General features: G+C 43.6%; 1 protein-coding gene across 1 annotated transcript in view; it reads left to right on the plus strand.

Moving 5' to 3' along the window:
• The window catches only part of LOC130283105 (transmembrane protease serine 9-like), a 34,900-nt gene extending 15,578 nt beyond the window's left edge, over window positions 1-19,322 (plus strand). Inside the window, exons 6-11 of the mRNA XM_056532291.1 lie at window positions 7,506-7,560; window positions 11,755-11,895; window positions 14,332-14,491; window positions 16,852-17,105; window positions 18,327-18,463; window positions 19,102-19,322. Coding sequence (XP_056388266.1) covers window positions 7,506-7,560; window positions 11,755-11,895; window positions 14,332-14,491; window positions 16,852-17,105; window positions 18,327-18,463; window positions 19,102-19,251 — 897 coding nt within the window. The 3' untranslated portion in view covers window positions 19,252-19,322. The remainder of the gene's footprint in view (window positions 1-7,505; window positions 7,561-11,754; window positions 11,896-14,331; window positions 14,492-16,851; window positions 17,106-18,326; window positions 18,464-19,101) is intronic.
• Window positions 19,323-19,730: the final 408 nt, after the last annotated feature.

Raw genomic sequence — 19,730 nt, forward strand, 5'->3', positions numbered from 1 at the left:
TTTAATAAAACATTTCAGAAAACATATTACGATGGATGCCAAGATCAACATGTTGGATGGGAGGCTGATGCCAGAAACCTTGAGAAATCAACAGCTTGTGACACATTTGTTATATTTCACATGTCTCTTGAAGGGGTATTCCGGCCATATACATCTTATCCCCTATGCAAAGGATGGGGAATAAGATATCTATTCGTGGGGGGGCCCCTGCTGGGACCCCCTTGCGATCTCTGTGCAGCACCCACATTCTATGTAGGGCTGCTGCTTCAGTCTCGGAAACCTCTGTGACGTCATCTCTACAGTCCTGGAAACACATAGGTTTCCAAAACTGGAGCAGCAGCCGGGCGTAGAATGCAGGTGCGGCACGGAGATCGCGGAGGTTCCAGCGGCGGGCCCCTCCACGATCAGACATCTTATCCCCTATTCTTTGGATAGGGGATAAGATGTCTATAGCCAGAATACTTTAGAGGTCAGATCGGGCTGCAAGTGGATCAGCACAGGCTGGAATGTGGTGCGAAGTCTAAAGGATCTCCTGGATTCCACCCTTAACCTGTTGGGGACGAAGGGCGTATGCATACGCCCTTGCGTCCTGGTACTTAAGGACGAAGGGCGTATCCATACGCCCGTGGGAATTTCGGCCCCCGCCGCGCGCCGGGCGGGGACCGGGCCGGGGTGACTGCTGATATCTATCAGCAGGCACCCCGTGCAAATGCCCAGGGGGGTCATTAGACCCCCCCATGTCGGCGATCGGCGCAAATCGCAAGTGAATTCACACTTGCGATTTGCGCCGATTCCGGGTCATTACGGGTCTATGGTGACCCTGTGACCCGGAATAGAAGGGGGATCGCGGGTGTCCATGACACCTACGATCCCCCTAAAGCGATAGGAGTGAGGTGGCAGAGTTGCCACCCCTCCTATCTCTGCTATTGGTGGTCTAGATGCGACCACCAATAGCAGATCTGGGGCGGAGGGGTTTACTTTCGTTTTCCCCGTCCTGACAACCCACAATAGGCGGGGCAGAACGGGGAAAACGAAGAGGAGCGGCGCCGGAGTCCACTTACCCCTCCGGAGGCAGCGGAGCGTCGGGGATCGGCGGCGGCGACGGAGATCTGCGGCGGCGTGCGGCAGAAGAGGACGGCTCCCGGATGCGACGAAAGCCGGTGAGTAGTTGCATAGCAACATCTAGAGGGCTACAGTCTGAGACCACTATAGTGGTCTCTAGACTGTAGCCCTCCAGATGTTGCAAAACTACAACTCCCAGCATGCCCACACAGCTGTTTGCTGTCTGGGCATGCTGGGAGTTGTAGTTTTGCAACATCTGGAGGTCCACAGTTTGAAGATCACTGTTCAGTGGTCTCTAAATTGTAGCACTCCAGATGTTGCAAAACTACAAATTCCAGCATGCCCACACAGCAAACAGCTGTCTTGGCATGCTGGGAGTTGCAGTTGCGTACCTCCAGCTGTTGCATAACTACATCTCCCAGCATGCCCTTCTGATCAGACATGCTGGGAATTGTAGTTTTGCAACAGCTGGAGGCACACTGGTTGGAAAATACTGAGTTAGGTAACAGAACCCAACTCAGTATTTTCCAACCAGTGTGCCTCCAGCTGTTTCAAAACTACAACTCCCAGCATGTACTGACAGACCGTGCATGCTGGGAGTTGTAGTTTTGCAACAGCTGGAGGCTCACTGGTTGGAAAATACTGAGTTAGGTAACTGAAACTAACTGAAGGTTTTCCAACCAGTGTGCCTCCAGCTGTTGCAAAACTACAACTCCCAGCATGTACTGACAGACCGTGCATGCTGGGAGTTGTAATTTTGAAACAGCTGGAGGTCCCCCCCCCCCCCATGTGAACGTACAGGGTACATTCACACGGGCGGGTTTACAGCAAGTTTCCTGCTTCAAGTATGAGCTGCGGCAAATTTTTCGCCGCAGCGCAAATTCCTAGCGGGAAACTTACCGTAACCCGCCAGTGTGAATGTACCCTAAAAACACTACACTACCACCTAATAAAGAGTAAAACACTACATATACACCCCCTTACACTGTCCCCCCCAATAAAAATAAAAAACGTATTGTACAGCAGTGTTTCCAAAACGGAGCCTCCAGCTGTTGCAAAACAACAACTCCCAGCATTTCCGGACAGCCACTGATTGTCCAGGCATGCTGGGAGTTTAGCAACAGCTGGAGGCACCCTGTTTGGGAATCACTGGCGTAGAATACCCCTATGTCCACCCCTGTGCAATCCCTAATTTAGTCCTCAAATGCGCATGTGCTCTCTCACTTTGGAGCCCTGTCGTATTTCAAGGAAACAGTTTAGGGCCACATATGGGGTATCTCTGTACTCGGGAGAAATGACACTACAAATTTTGGGGGGCTTTTTCTCCTTTTACCCCTTATGAAAAGGAAAAGTTGGGGTCTACACCAGCCTGTTAGTGTAAAAAAAAAAAATTTTTACACTAACATGCTGGTGTTGCCCTTTACTTTTTATTTTCACAAGAGGTAAAAGGAAAAAAAAAAAAATAATTCGTAACGCAATTTCTCCTGAGTACGGAAATACCCCATATGTGGGCGCAAAATGCTCTGCGGGCGCATAACAAGGCTCAGGAGTGAGAGCGCACTATGTACATTTGAGGCCGAAATTGGTGATTTGCACAGGGGTGGCCGATTTTACAGCGGTTCTGACATAAATGCAAAATAATAAATACCTACATGTGACCCCATTTTGGAAACTACACCCCTCACGGAATGTAATAAGGGGTACAGTGAGCATTTACGCCCCACAGGTGTCTGACAGATTTTTGGAACAGTGGTACGTGAAAATGAAAAATGTAATTTTTTTGTTTGCACAGCCCACTGTTCCAAAGATCTGTCAAACGCCAGTGGGGTGTAAATGCTCACTGCACCCCTTATTACATTCCGTGAGGGGTGTAGTTTCCAAAATGGGGTCACATGTGGGGGGGTCCACTGTTCTGGCATCACGGGGGGCTTTGTAAATGCACATGGCCCCCGACTTCCATTCCAAACAAATTATCTCTCTAAAAGCTCAATGGCGCTCCTTCTCTTCTGAGCATTGTAGTTCGCTCGCAGTGCACTTGATGTCCACATATTGGGTATTTCCATACTCAGAAGAAATGGGGTTACAAATTTTGGGGGGCATTTTCTCCTATTACCCTTTGTAAAAAAGTAAAATTTGGGGAAAAGCCAGCATTTTAGTGGAAAAATATTTTTTTTTCATTTACACATCCTACTTTAACAAAAAGTTGTCCAACACCTGTGGGGTGTTAAGGCTCACCGTACCCCTTGTTACGTTCCTTGAGGGGTGTCGTTTCCCTAATAGTGTGCGATGTGGGGTTTTTTGCTGTCCTGGCACCATAGGGGCTTCCTAAATGGGACATGCCCCCCAAAAACCATTTCAGAAAAACTCTCCTAAATCCCATTGATGCTCCTTCGCTTCTGAGCCCTCTAGTGCACCCGCCGAACACTTGACATACACATATGAGGTATTTCCTTACTCGAGAGAAATTGGGTTACAAATTTTGAGAGGATTTTTTTCCTTTTACCCTTTGTAAAAATTAAAAAACTGGGCCTACAAGAACATGCCAGTGTAAAAAATGAAGATTTTGAATTTTCTCCTTCACTTTGCTGCTATTCCTGTGAAACACCTAAAGGGTTAACACACTTACTGATTGTCATTTTGAATACTTTGAGGGGTGCAGTTTTTATAATGGGGTCATTTATCGGGTATTTCTAACCAGAAGACCCTTCAAATCCACTTCAAACCTGAACTGGTCCCTGAAAAATTCCGATTTTGAAAATTTTGCGAAAAATTGGAAAATTGCTGCTGAACTTTGAAGCCCCCTGATGTCTTCCAAAAGTAAAAACTCGTCAATTTTATGATGCAAACATAAAGTAGACAAATTGTATATGTGAATCAATACATAATTTATTTGGAATATCCATATTCCATATAAGTAGAGAGCTTCAAAGTTAGAAAAATGCAAAATTTTCAAATTTTTCATGAAATTTTTGCATTTTTCACCTAGAAAGGATGCAAGTATCGCCGAAAATTTACCACTAACATAAAGTAGAATATGTCACGAAAAAACAATCTCGGAATCAGAATGAAAATTAAATGCATCCCAGAGTTATTAATGTTTAAAGTGACAGTGGTCAGATTTGCAAAAAATGCTCCCGTCCTTAGGGTCATAATGGGCTCCGTCCCCAAGGGGTTAAAGGGGTACCCTGCTGCTCAGCATTTGGAACAAACTGTTCTGAACGTTGGAGCTGGGAGCTTGTGATGTCATAGCCCCGCCCCGCATGATTTCACGCCCTGCCCCCTCAATGCAAGTCTATGGAAGGGGGCGTGACAGCCGTCACGCCCCCTCCCATAGACTTGTATTGAGGGGGTGGGGTGTGATGTCATGAGGGGTGGGGCTATGAGGTCACAGGCTCCCGGCGCGAGCTCTAAGCATTCGGAACATTTTGTTCCAAGTGCTGAGCAGTGGAGTACCCCTTTAAGTGTTTTTAATTGTATGTCCTTGTTATTTTTGTAATATTCCTATGTGCAATAAAGTATCATGTGGTAATAGATGGTTTTATGGTCTATTCCCTCATACCAGGTGTGCTGTCTAATTGAGGGGTGTAGTCTCTTTTTTTTCTTCTTGTATAATATGCCTTATTTTACACCTCCAATAGCCCCCAATATTAATATTATGTGAAGTGCACTCATAGCTTGAGCCCCCGCAGTTATTTTGTTTTAAACCTGCTAAAATAACATTGGCCAAATGGTAGAAAGGAGAAGAAGAAAGGATCACATGACCTCAGGAAATCCCAAACTCATCTATATATATATATATATATATATATATATATATATATATATATATATATATATATATCAAACTCAATGGCCCTCATTTACTATTGCAAACCTGACAAGTCTTGTCGGGCTGTGCGCCAGAATTTGAGAAAACCCCAAAAAGGGGGTGTGGTCACCGAAAAGGGGCGTGCTCCCAACATTTTCACAAAAACCCAACATATTTCCACAGAAATTTGGCACACATGTTACTTATATGTCAATAACAAACATAGTATAGGTAATTTAACCCTTACCCACTCCAATTTGTGAGAGTCTGGGTTTTTGTTTAAAGTCCCATACAAGTCTATGGGAAATATATGTTGCTGCATAACTTCCAAACGGCTGGAGATATTTTGATAATACTCAGTCACATGTTACTTATATGTCCACTTAAACTATAGGATAATTAATTTAACCCTTGACTACCCCCATTTGTGAGGGTCGGGGTTTTTGTTTAAAGTCCAATGCAAATCTATGGGTAACGTATGTTCCAGCACAACTTCTGTACGGCTGGACATAGTTCAGCCGTACAGAATGTCAAATAAAAATATATGATAGTTAAATTAACCCTAACCTGCCCCCCATATGTGAAGGATGGGATTTTTGTTTCCAGTCCCATGCAAGTATATAGGACTTCTGGTACCTTCCTCCACAAGCTCCACTCTGCATCTCCTGGTGAATGTGTCAGTCTGGCAAGCCACACCCTCCCCCATACCATGCCCCGTCTTGCAAAAACACGCCCCCCCTTTAAACCACACCCCTTTTATTTTCAGCTTACAATATCTTTACCACAACGCATCCCTACCTGAGGACAGGATATGAGGGTTAGAAATGAGGATTAGATAAGGGGATGTGAGGACGGGATATGAGAATGGGATATGAGGACGGTATATGAGGACGTGATATGAGGTTGAGATATGGAGTCTGGATTTAAGGACGGGATATAAGGGCAAAAGCTTCCTCCTTTGTTGCTTTTCCTCCCCCACAAGGACATGGTCGGAAAAACCGGGCCCCGCCGGGTACTTAAAGGGGTACTCTGCCCCTAGACATCTTATCCCCTATCCAAAGTGTAGGGAATAAGATGTCAGATCGCCGGGGTCCCACTACTGGGGACCCCTGGGATTGCCGCTGCGGCACCGCGCTATCATTACTGCACAGAGCGAGTTCGCTCTGTGCATAATGACGGGCAATACAGGGGACGGAGCAGCGTGACATCATGGCTCCACCCCTCGTGACATCCCAGCCTGCCCCGTTAATGCAAGTCTATGGCAGAGGCATGACGACCACCACGCCCCCTCCCATAGACTTGTATTGAGAGGGCGGGCGTGACATCACAAGGGGCGGATGCTCCGTCCCCTGTATCGCCCGTCAGTACGCACTGAGCGAACTCGCTCTGTGCAGTAATGATAGCGCAGTGCCGCAGCGGCGATCCCGGGGGTCCCCAGCAGCGTGACCGCGGCAATCTGACATCTTATCCCCTATACTTTGGATAGGGGATAAGATGTCTAGGGGCGGAGTACCCCCTTAACTAGTATGCTTTGAACTAAAAAACTGTCAGGCTAGTGTATAAATAATAGCTGCTAATGTAGCAAACACGTGCTCATAGCAATGCCATGGATACCATAAATGCATGATAATATATAGATTTATAATAGCTATAGCTGGCAGAGATCTGCTACATTTATGCCATTGCTGTGAACAGACTTTTGTTACAATAACAGTTACTCACCCTACTGTACCTCCGGAGGCGTGACTTGTAATTCTTGTGAAATCTGCAAGAGGCCCTTATGTGCCAATTATAATACTGGTCTTTTATGGTTTCTATTGTGCCAAAATACAGTCACAGGACTTAAAGTAATAAGCACCTACCAGCTTTAATACACTGCTCAAAAAAGTAAAGGGAACACTAAGATAACACATCTTAGATCTGAATGAATTAACTAATCGTATGAAATACTTTTGTCTTTACATAGTTGAATGCGCTGAGAACAAAATCACACAAAAATTATCAATGGAAATCAAATGTATCAACCCATGGAGGTCTGGATATGGAGTCACACTCAAAATCTAAGTGGAAAACCGCACTACAGGCTGATCCAACTTTATGTAATGTCCTTAAAACACCGCCAGCATTGAAAAGTGGCAAAACATCAGCCAGGAAGCATAAGAACTGAGAAGTGGTCTGTGGTCACCACCTGCAGAACCACTCCTTTATTGGGGGTGTCTTGCTAATTGCCTATAATTTTCACCTGTTGTCTGTTCCATTTGCACAGCATCATGTGCAATTGATTGTCAATCAGTGTTCTTCCTGAGTGGACAGTGGGATTTCACAGAAGTGTCATTGACTTGGAGTTACATTGTGGTGTTTAAGTGTCCCCTTTATTTTTTGAGCAGTGTAGAATATACACTATTCTCTCCAAAGATTTTGGAGGTACCAGGGGTGTAATTATAGTGCTTCTGTGTGAAAAGAATAGTGTATATTCTATTAAAGCTGGCAGGTGCATGTTACTTTAAAGGGGTACTCCTCCCCTAAACATCTTAGGGGAGATTTATCAAAACCTGCCCAGAGGAAAAATTGCCCAGTTGCCCATAGCAACCAATCAGATCGCTTCTTTCATTTTTAACATGGCCTCTGCAAAATGAAAGAAGCGATCAGATTGGTTGCTATGGACAACTGGACACTTTTCCTTTGCACAGGTTCTGATAAATCTCCCCCCTTATTCCCACTGGGACCCCCGTGTTCTCTGTGCAGCACCCGGCATTTGTTTAGAACACAGGGTGCGGCGCCAGGGGCTCATGACATCTTTTTCTTTCTCTTTTTTTCTTCTTCCCCCCTTTTTTTTTTCTTTTTTTGCTTCTTTCTTTCTTGTTTTATTTTTTATTTTTCTCCCCTTTCTCTTCTTTTCTCTTCTTTTTCTCTTTCTTGTCTTTTAGGTTTTTTCCCCCTTCTTTCCCCCTTCCCCTATTTGTCCCCCTTTTTCCCCCCTCCCCCCCACTTGTTCTACCCAAGGCCAGCTGTATATTAGTGTTGAGAGGCATAGTCCATATTCGAATTCGCGATATTTCGTGAATATATGGACGAATATTCGTCACATACGGTATTCGCTAAATTTGCATATTCGAAATGTTTGTGTTTTATTTTTCGCAAAATTAGCAAACTTAGCATGACTGTTGAGACCCAATTAGCTCCGAGCAGGCTATAACTACCCCTCCCCCTTACTACAATAATTAATTAAATAATAACTGACACAACAACAATTCAACTTTTCCGTGGGTGGGGATCGGCCACAGCTTTATTTATAAAATTACTTATATAAATAACAATTTAACTGTAACAAAGACACCGATTGGCTTCTTGCCAACCCGAGAGGTGCTGCCGCACTGTCCTGTGTGGAGGTCTACCCCGGGTTGACCCCGCTTTCACCGTCTTCTTACCGCCAAGCTGTGACTTACAATAAACAAAGATACAAAAAGGGAGGGAGGGAGGGCAAAACTCCGGGTCCTGGGCATATTGAGGGGGGAAGGGAGGCACCACAGCTATAAATACCCAGGGGAGGGCCCCTGAAAGCCCGGGAAACTATTAGACCCCTGATTGGTGCACTCCTTCCCCCCCACCCATGGGACATACCACTATAGTTAGCAACAAGTTTTTACAGGCGGGGGAGGGGGCTAAAAAACATTGCCTGTATATTTCTTAACCCCTTAACTGCTCACCAGTCAGGGGGCAAGCTAGTTATGCACAGCTTGCCCCTCCAATACGATACGAAAATTAGCATATGTGAAAATTCGCACACCAGTCTCACACAGTAGTATTACAGCCTTCTTTACACCACACAAGCTGGAAGCAGAGAGGGATGATCACTGTGATGTGTACTGTGAAAAAAACAAAAAATGAATATTCGTAATTGCGAATATATAATGCTATTTTCACGAATATTCGCGAATTCGCGAATATGCAATATTCGCGAATAAAATTTGCATTGCGAATATTCGTGAGCAACACTACTGTATATTAGTAGCATTTTCATAAATGTACGTTTCTAAACATAAATATACAGTTTTAAATGAACTTAGTAGAATTCAAATCAACTCAAAATAAATCAAACAAATTTTAAAGTTTCCAACAGAATCAGATTTATCTAACTTTAGGTGAATTCATTACAGGAGCCAGGACAGGAATCTCTGTTGTACACTGACTGGCATTGTACATGGTCTATGCTGCGCCACCAAGTTCACATTCCCTAGGCTGAGTGGAATTTTTAAGGCCACACAGGGTGAAGTGGTAAAGCCACATGCTTCAGCGCTAACTCAGTCAGCAACTGTAACCTGATCTCTCAGGTCATAGACTCCTGTGTATAAATGTTATTAGTACATTATCAGAAGACAGAGAAGAGGGGGCAGATAAGGGGAAAAAAAATATGTTTTTCTGTAATGAAATAAGTAATAAAGTGTTTTAATCGCCACATTGACCAATTTGGTTATTGCTATGTGTCAAAGGGTTCGCTCACGTTGCCGTTGTGCTCCGCTAAATGGAACTCCATTGGTTAGTCCGTCAGAACGATGGAAGTTGAGCGGAAAAAAAATACTGCATGTTCTATTTTTTTCTACGCTTGACTGCGGTAAAATGCAGAATCTCTGACATGTCCCATTTAAGTCAATGGTAGTCGTCAGGAGCCAGTGGTGTTGGTTGTGCTCCGACCCAGAATCCGACAGAGCACATCGGCAGTGTGACTTTAACCTTATAACACAACAAACTAGGCAGAAAATAACTTCCTAGCCTTAACAATGAAAACAACATTTTTGCTGATAAATGTGTAAAAATTATCTTTGCCCTTAAAGGGTTACTCTGCTGCTCAGCGTTTGGAACAAAGTGTGAGCCGGCCCTGGGAGCTCGTGACGGCATTGCCAAGACCTCTCATGACGTCACGCCCCACCCCTTCAATGCAAGTCTATGGGAGGGGGCGTGACAGCTGTCACGCCCCCTCCCATAGACTTGCATTGAAGGGGCGGGTTGTGACCTCATTAGGGGGCAGGGGTTATGATGTCATAAGCTCCCAGCTCCAGCGCTGAGCAGCGGAGTACCCCTTTAAGTCAAACTTGCTCTAGTTTAGAAAACCCATTTTCACGTACCCTGTTGGGGATTGCTAGAGGGACTTCCCTGTTCTGGATTATCATCTTTTGGTCAGAGCAGAGAGCAATGTCTGAGGGGATCTCTCCAGGGCTCAAGTCCTGCAGGAATGCGTGGGAACTGAGTTCCTGCACTTTTTCCACAGCAGAAACACCTTTCCATTAGCTGGAGTCCTGCAGGACCAACCCTTGAGTGGAAATCTTGGGTGAGTTCCTGCCCTTTTTCCCCCCAGGACTTGATCCCTGGATCTCTCAGTGTGAAGGACCTTTCCTGTCATCCATTACATAAACCACCCATTGAGGTGAAGACTGCAGGAAAATTGAACACTTAGGCTATGTTCACACATTGGAATGTCCGAACAAAAAATCTCTGTGCGGACATTCTGAAGGCTGCAGGCGCCAGCATAATATGCCGGCACTAAGACCGCAGGGAATGCGCTGACTCATTGACAGCAATGCATTCCGTGAGGAGTCCGCAGAAAGAATGGACAGGGTCATTCTATCTGCAAACATGGAAATCGAAATGTCTGCCGTGTGCACAACGCAGTAGAATCCCAGTGAATTTAACAGGGCTCTGCTGCTGCGGAATCTCCTTGCCGAATTCCAATGCGGAATTCTGAATGGAATTTCCAAGGTGTGAACATGGCCTTACTGCCAGGCCTCCCCAACGATTACAGATGATTTTGTTATGTCCCAGTACGGGATATAGTCCCATACAGTTGAGTCCCTCTGTGTCCTAGGGGCTCTCCCCCATTGTATTATCTGTATATTAGGTGTATTAGGTATAAAGGACCTTTGAGTTAGTTACATGATGTTGATGTCACATGTTTGTTACCCAGGGAGCACCAACTAACCAGGTGACCTACAGCTTGACCTATGGGCTCCTTGCTCAGCCCCCCCCCCCTTTATAAGGAAGGGAGGAGCTGCAATCTGTCTCTTTTGCTCTTATGACTCCTGCTGAGATACAGTAAAGTCCAGACGTCTCAGAGCCAGTGTCCAGCCCATCTGGAGACCTCAAGCCTAACCTACAGCCACATGTCAGTACTTAAGTTATCTACGTCTGCTGTCACTATCTACAGTCAAGTCAAGTCTATTATAGTCAGCGTGGCTGAGTTGAAGTCTGTCCAAGCACTGCAAATCCCAGCAAGCTGCAAGGTCCCCTCTGTGTTACCGGCCACCTCTCTGGGATTCTTGCCTAGCTGTAAATACTATTACCATCTGTCTACCATTGACCCTAACATGGTCTTGGACAATTATTAACCTGCCTAACCTAGGGATAGCGGAGCTATCTTCGGGTGGTTACTTAGGAAAACCATGCCCTGGCGTCACGAACATTTAGGGGTTTATTCCATCTGCCCCTTTGCTTCAACATCTGCCCAATACACCTCATTGCACCCCGTGGCTCACCACAATTTCCTGGCAGATGAACATGTTGTGATCGACGATAAAATGATAAAAATAGTCTAAAGCAGAGAACCCCTTTGAAATGTTATACCAAAAGACTCACAGGTTGAGTAGAATATGGAGTCTGAGACATATATTTATTCCCAGCTACTTAACTGGTAGGAATTGAAGTCTTGCAGATGATTATGGCTCATTACATTCTGTCCTCCACGTTTGGATATGTAGGATTAAATTAAAGTCGTAAAGATACAAAAAGACATCCCTATTAGCAAGAGGGAGCCAAGAAAATTATTTACTACCTATTATTGTTAAAGCCAAGACCAGCCTTTGGCTAAATTTGTTCCGATGGACATTTTCCAGGACAGGACCTTGTTCGTGAGAACAGACATTTGGCGTCTGGAGATAGGATGGTGGAGAGGTATAAAAGGCGTCCCTGCACCTCAGATGTCCTCACAGTCAACATGAAGTGTCTTCTCCTTCTCTCAGTCCTGGGATTTGCTGGTGAGTAGAGACTTTTTTTTTTGTTCCTATTATGTTATTGTCATATCATATATTTATATAAACGGGGCTACAATAACTATATGAAATACCATATTCCAAAGTAGCAGAAGCGGCACTCAAAAGTAACAAAAAGCTGCATCTTTATTCCCCCATCAGAGTTACAAAAAGGTGCAACGTTTCAGCCACAGGCTGAAACGTTGCACCTTTTGTAACTCTGATGGGTGAATAAAGACGCAGCTTTTTGCTACTTTGGAATATGCTGAGTCAGGACCTGAGAAGCAGAGCACCCACTTTGGACTATAAGTCCTATATACAGTGCCGGTTCTCTTATTTTGTTATTATTTCTCAACACATTATAGTTAAAGGGGTATTCCAGGAAAAAAAAAAAATTATATCAACTGGCTCCAGAAAGTTAAAGGAGTAGTCCAGTGGTGACCCAGTGGTGAGCAACTTATCCCCTATCCTAAGGATAGGGGATAAGTTTGAGATCGCGGGGGGGTCCGACCGCTGGGGCCCCCTGCGATCTCCTGTACGGAGCCCCGACAGCCCGCGGGAAGGGGGCGTGTCGACCTCCGCACGAGGCGGCGGCCGACACGCCCTCTCAATACAACTCTATGGCAGAGCCGAAGCGCTGCCTTCGGCAATCTCCGGCTCTGCCATAGAGATGTATTGAGGGGGCGTGTCGGCTGCCGCTTCGTGCGAGGGTCGACACCCGCTATCTGGGTCGAGAGCCGGGGCCCCGTACAGAGAGATCGCAGGGGGCCACAGCGGTCGGACCCCCCGCGATCTCAAACTTATCCCCTATCCTTAGGATAGGGGATAAGTTTTTCACCACTGGACTACCCCTTTAAACACATTTGTAAATTACTTCTATTAAAAAATCTTAATCCTTCCAATAATTATCAGCCGCTGAAGTTGAGTTGTTCTGTTCTGTCTGGCAACAGTGCTCTCTGCTGACATCTCTGCTTGTCTCAGGAACTGCACAGAGTAGAAGAGGTTTCCTATGGCGATTTGCTTCTACTGTAGACAGTTCCCGAGACAGGTGTCATCAGAGAGCACTTAGACCGAAAAGGACAACTCAACCTCAGCAGCTCGTAAGTACTGAAAGCATTAAGATTTTTTAACAGACATAATTTACAAATCTGTTTAACTTTCTGGAGCCAGTTGAATATATATATATATATATATATATATATATATATATATATATATGTGTGTGTGTGTGTTTTTTTTCCTGGATAACCCCTTTAATGGATGGTTAAACCAATGAAAGTATTGTTACAATTCAACTACAGATGCTTATATGTAAGGCCATGGTATACCTATTTTTGTTTACAGGGGGTCTAGAAAAAAGCTGAACCACTGCCGAAAATGTCCCTTCCCCAAAAAAATTTACGAAGATCATGTAAAAGAGTTGTGATAAAAAACACAACTACTGTCAAAGTACAACTTCCAGCGTGATCCAACAAATGATCAGCGATAGAGATCAGAAAATTGATTCTAAATTAATCAAATTTGCAACAATTTTGTTTCAGGCAAATTGCTTTACCTACTGGAGCAGGGACTTCTGTCAAAGGCAAGAGTTCCTGCTCCTATACTTAGTGGTGGGGCTAAACAGATTTTTAAATGACTTCTATTAAAATTTTTTAATCCTTCCAGTACTTATTAGCTGCTGAATACTACAGAGAAAATTCTTTTCTTTTTGGAACACAGAGCTCTCTACTGACATCATGACCACAGTGCTCTCTGCTGACCTCTCTGTCCATTTTAAGAACTGTCCAGAGTAGGAGAAAATCCCCATAGCAAACATATGCTGCTCTGGACAGTTCCTAAAATGGACAGAGATGTCAGCAGAGAGCACTGTGCTCATGATGTCAGAAGAGAGCTCTGTGTTCCAAAAAGAAAATAATTTACTCTTTAGTATTCAGCAGCTAATAAGTACTGGTAGGATTAAGATTTTTTTTTTATAGAAGTAATTTACAAATCTGTTTAACGTTCTGGCACCAGTTGATTTAAAAAAAATAATAATAAGTTTTCCACCGGAGTACCCCTTTAAGTTTCTCTGTGTCAGATGTATAGGTAATGTTGAAGACATTTCATTATTTGGAAATCAGTTGTACTGTTCCTATGGCCGATCAAATGAGTGAAAAATACTGAGAAGTCTTTGGGGCCTCATCTTTCAAACCACCAGAGGGTTATATGTGGCCCTTCACTAAGGACCAGTAACCATCATCACTTGGCTGCCAATAGTGTCAAGAATGATACTGATAGGTGCAGAGTATCAAAATAAATAATAAGGTCCTCCAATTGTATCATAATAGGATGGCATATAGGAAGCCCATTAACCCTTCCTGTTACATCTCTTGGGAAGCACCTTAGAAAGAACATTGTTTCTGGTTTATATAAGATAAATATAATTGTTCTGTCTACATACAGCGGCTTTCCCTATCGATGACGATGACAAGATCGTTGGAGGTTACACCTGTGCCGTGAACTCTGTTCCCTATCAAGTATCCCTGAATGCCGGCTATCACTTCTGTGGGGGATCCCTGATCAATGACCAATGGGTGGTCTCCGCTGCTCACTGCTACATGTCGTAAGTAGAGATCAAACAATTGTTTAGAAATTCAATAAGAGTCGGATTTGTTAGAATTGGTTGTAAAATTTGATTTGGTCTAAACAAATGTGGTCCCAATAAAAGATACCCACAGTAGGAATCCTAGCGGAACATCATGGACAAGGCAGGAGATGTGCAGGTTGTTAGGGCTATTAGTGGAAGTACAGTAGTTGAAGTAGTAGTATTAGTAGTAATAGTAGTAGAAGTAGTAGTATTAGTAGTACTAGTAGTAGTAGTAGTAAAAGTAGTAGTAGAAGTAGTACCAATAGTAATAGTAGAGGAAGTGATAGTGGTAATAGTAGTAGTAATAGTGGAAGTAATAGTAGTAGTAGTTATAGCAGTAGTAGCATTAGTAGTAGTAGCAGCAATAGTAGTAGTAGTAGTAATAGTGGAAGTAGTAGTAATAGTAGTAGTAGTAGTAGTAATAGTGGTAATAGTGGAAGTAGTAGTAATAGTGGTAATAGTGGTAATAGTGGAAGTAGTAGTAATAGTGATAATAGTAGTAGTAGTAGTACTAATACTAGTAGTAGTAGTAATAGTAGTAGTAGTAGTAGTAGTAATACTAGTAGTAGTAGTAATAGTAGTAGTAGCTGTAGTACTAGTAATAGTAGAAGTAGTAGTAATAGTAGTTATAGTAGTTGTAGTAATAATAGTAGAAGTAGTAGTAGTAATAGTAGAAGTAGTAGTAATAGTAGAAGTAGTAGTAGTAGTAATAGTAGTAGTAGTAATAGTAGAAGTAGTAGTAGTAGTGATAGTAGTTGTAGTAGTAGTAATAGTAGTAGTAGAAGTAGTAATAGTGATAGTAGTATTTCTAGTATTAGTAGTTGTAGTAGCAGCAGCAGTACAAGTAGTTGTAGCTCAGTATGGAACATGTTAGACAAGGTAGGAGATGTGCAGCTTTGTAGAGCTAGTAGTAGTAGTAGTAGTAGAAGTAGTAATAGTAGTAGTAGAAGTAATAGTAGTAATAGTAGTGATAGTAGTAGTAGTAGTTGTAGTAGTAGTAGTAGTAGTAGTAGTAATAGAAGTAGTAGAAGTAATAGTAGTAGTAGTAGTGATAGTAGTAGTAGTAGTAGTAATAGTAGTAGTAGTAGAGATAGTAGTAGTAGTAATAGTAGTAGTAGAAGTAGTAATAGTGATAGTAGTAGTTCTCGTATTAGTAGTTGTAGTAGCAGCAGCAGTAGAAGTAGTTGTAGTTCAGTATGGAACATGTTAGACAATGCAGGAGATGTGCAGCTTTGTAAAGCTAGTAGTAGTAGTAGTAGAAGTAGTAATAGTAGTAGTAGTAGAAGAAGTAATAGTAGTAGTAGTAGTAGTGATAGTAGTAGTAGTAGTTGTAGTAGTAGTAGTAATAGTAGTAGTAGAAGTAATAGTAGTAGTAGTAGTAGTGATAGTAGTAGTAGTAGCAGTAATAATAGTAGTAGAAGTAGTAATAGTGATAGTAGTAGTTCTAGTATTAGTAGTTGTAGTAGCAGCAGCAGTAGAAGTAGTTGTAGTTCAGTATGGAACATGTTAGACAATGCAGGAGATGTGCAGCTTTGTAAAGCTAGTAGTAGTAGTAGTAGTAGAAGTAGTAATAGTAGTAGTAGAAGTAATAGTAGTAGTAGTAGTGATAGTAGTAGTAGTAGTTGTAGTAGTAGTAGTATTAGTACAGTATAGAACATGGTGAACAAGGTAAGAGATGTGCAGCTCAGTAGTGCTAGTAGTAGCGGCCACCATTTCTAGAAATTCATAATCAATTTAACTTGAACTTAAAGGACATCTGCAGCATTATACAACTTATCCCCTATCCAAAGGGACCCTCCGCGATCTCCTGAACAGGCCCCCACATTATGAGAGCACTAATGCGTGTAGCGTCCACCCAGAGAGGTCGCCGATTACACTATCAGTAGGGACTCATTAGGGTTATAGGTTGAACTTGATGGACTCTGGTCTTTTTTCAACCTCATGAACTATGTTACTATGTTACCCCTTCCCCGGACCCTCCCCGCCTCCTCCCCTACAGTTCCGTGCGAGAGACGGGGAGGCATGAACGCTGCCTCCCCACCTCACCCATAGAACTACACGGAGGAGGCATGTCGGCCATGACATCATGCTGCGGCTGGCATGCCTCCTGCATGCCAGAGCTGTGGCCCCGTGCAGAAGATCACAGGGGGGGGGGTCCCAGCAGTCGGACCCCTCATGATCAAACACTTATCCCCTATCCTGCAGATAGGGGATAAGTAGTTTTTGGCAGCAGATGGCCTTTAACCAATTGTCTCTAGCGGTTCATATGATGACACACGGTCCCTACTGTATTGTTATTTTATGTAACTAAAAATGTTGACTCTCTTCCCTTGTAGACGTATTGAGGTCAGACTTGGAGAACACGATATTGAGGTTCTTGAAGGAACTGAACAGTTTATTTCAGCTGAAAAGATCATTCGTCATCCAAAATACAACTCCTATTTACTTGACAATGACATCATGTTATTGAAGCTTTCCCAGCCTGTGGTACAGAACTCCAGGATCCGGAGTATCAGTCTGCCCTCTCACTGTGACCTGGCTGGGACCCAATGTTTAATCTCTGGTTGGGGGAATACACTGAGCAGCGGAAGTGAGTATGGTTTATTATAACCCAAAAAGTTGGATTTCTATTTTCCCAAAGGTTCTAACTCTGATCATCTTTGGTTTCATTGAATGTGCTGCCATTTTATGATTAGACTATAAAGTATTATGGAAGGATATGATCATATGACCCAGAATGATACCAAATGAAGGAATTTGGTTCCCAATGGCAAAGTCCCTCTCAAGAGAAGGTATTACATAGTGATGGCCAGGGTAGATGGTTGTCAAACAATGGTATGAATACCCCAAGTACATGTTATGTTTCTGGAGGGCTCATACACATGGTTACCATACATATATCTGAGCCCATAGCTGTACCTCTGTATGTTTTCGATCTCATAGAGGAGGAATACGGAGGTTTTATTGAACGTAGTATTCGGTACAAACCTAATGCCCCCTTGGACTCTCTAGGTACAAAGATTTGGAGAAAGATTAAAAAAAATTTCTTACATTTGGACTTCTGTGAGGTCTGTACAACAGTGAGGGGGCACTTTGGGGTAATTTGACAAGAAAATGGGACTTGGAATAGAAATATCAAGAAAAATTATAGATGACTTTTTATTTATAAAGGAGAACTCCTGCCAAATGACATTACCTTTATATAGCTGCACATGAAAAAGTGTTATAACTTTGCAATGTGGAGTGTAATCTTTGCTTAGCACATACCCTGTTTCTCTCAGCTTTTCCTCCAGGTAGGAAGTCCAGAAGCTCTTATCACATTGATGACTAGAGTAGACGACACTTCACACTCCCTTCTCCTCAGCTCAGAGAGCTGACGGCTTCAGTGTGCCATGTCTGAGTGTCCCTGATTGGCTGGAGGGCAACACACACCCCTCACTGCTGATTCTCACAGCAGTCCCTTCTTGCGGCTCACAGAGGAAAAAAGCCCAGTGTGTGTAGTTTTTTGCTCACTCAGTATAGCACCTATGCACAATACTCTGTGGTTGCTTCAGCAACTGTACCACTTAGTGTGCGGTTTTATCTCTCCACAATATTGGGTGGGAGAGTATGACTGGTCTACCCCTGGTCCAGTAACGCTCTTGGATGATACATTGGCTAAATAGGTCTCTATATAGCACAGAGTAGCACCACAATGCAGGGTTGTAGGATATGCCATGTGCAGTTGGTCAATGTTCCCTATATCTTTTACTGAATAAATTGTACATGAAATAGCTGTCCACATTGTTTCTAATATCTTTGTCTTCTCTAGGTAACTATCCAGATCAGCTGCAGTGTCTCGATGCCCCCATCCTGACCGATGAGGACTGCAAGGCCTCCTACCCTGGAAAAATTACCGAAAACATGATCTGTGTAGGATTCCTGGAAGGGGGCAAGGATTCTTGCCAGGTATTAAACAATACATATATCTATTGTGGTAAAGTGTAGGGGAAAGTGGTGGATGGGGTGTATATCTCACCTGGTTTCCTCAGCCAGGCACGATAAATCCAGAAGGTTATATGCTGCTTTAGCAGAGCGTAGTCTGCTGGGGCTATTTGTTTAAGTTACATGGGCTGGATTTCCTGGACTGGAGGACAGGTTGGAAGTGGGAGTGTTCCAGTCCACACCCCTAATCTCCCCCAAATTTCCCTTATCCAAGCTGTTCTCAGGTCAGGCTTCATGTGTAGATTGTGAGAGAGGAAGCCTTATAGAAAGACGGCTGTTCGGGTTTGGGTGCTGGAGAGACTGAGATGAGAAGCAGCCACAGCCAGAACTTCAGCTCAAACCTACCAGGTCTGAACCTTCCTCTATGGACATTTTCATGAGTTTCGTGAGACATTAGGCCCATTATAGGATAGTAAGGTATCCTGATGTTTAGTTAGAGCCGGACAGGCTTAGGTTTTGTTGTTTTGTTTGCACTATGCTTTGTGCCTAAACTCATTTAAATAAAACATCCTCTTGGAAGTTTGAAACCTGCTGCCTGTGTAAATACTGTCATAAGTAAATCCAAAGCTTTGAATACACAATCCTCTGCTTTTTTCTTCCAGGGTGACTCTGGCGGTCCCGTGGTTTGCAATGGAGAACTCCAAGGAGTAGTATCATGGGGAATCGGCTGTGCACGTAAAGGGTATCCCGGTGTCTACACCAAAGTGTGTAACTACGTGTCCTGGATTGAGGAAACCTTGGCCAAAAACTAAACATCAAATCTGGCTTGAATGAGAAGCACATTATAAGATGTATTCAATATAAAATGCAATAAAAATCTAAGATACGATTTTCTATCACTTGTCTATTATTTAGCAGGCGTTCTACCAACCAACATTGCAAATCACCCCTCCTTGTGACGTTATGCCACGCCCCCTCCATTCATGTCTATGGGAGGGGGTGTGATGGCCGTCACGCCCCCTCCCACAGACATGAATGGAGGGGCGTGGCGTGACATCACTAGGGGGCGTAGCCTTGACATCACTTACCCATCTCGGAGGCAGTGCCTGGTACAGAATGCCGGGGGCTGCACCGAGATCGTGGGGGTCCCCAGCGGTGGGACCCCTGCGATCATTCAAGTTATCCCCTATTCTTTGGATAGGGGATAAGATGTATAAAGCTGAAATACCCCTTTGAATCTCCTGCAACTTCATAGCCCAAAACTACAAGACCAGGATAAAGATTAGCCAGC

This window comes from Hyla sarda, chromosome 7 (assembly GCF_029499605.1).
Source record: "Hyla sarda isolate aHylSar1 chromosome 7, aHylSar1.hap1, whole genome shotgun sequence".
Classification (NCBI taxonomy): Eukaryota; Metazoa; Chordata; class Amphibia; order Anura; family Hylidae; genus Hyla; species Hyla sarda.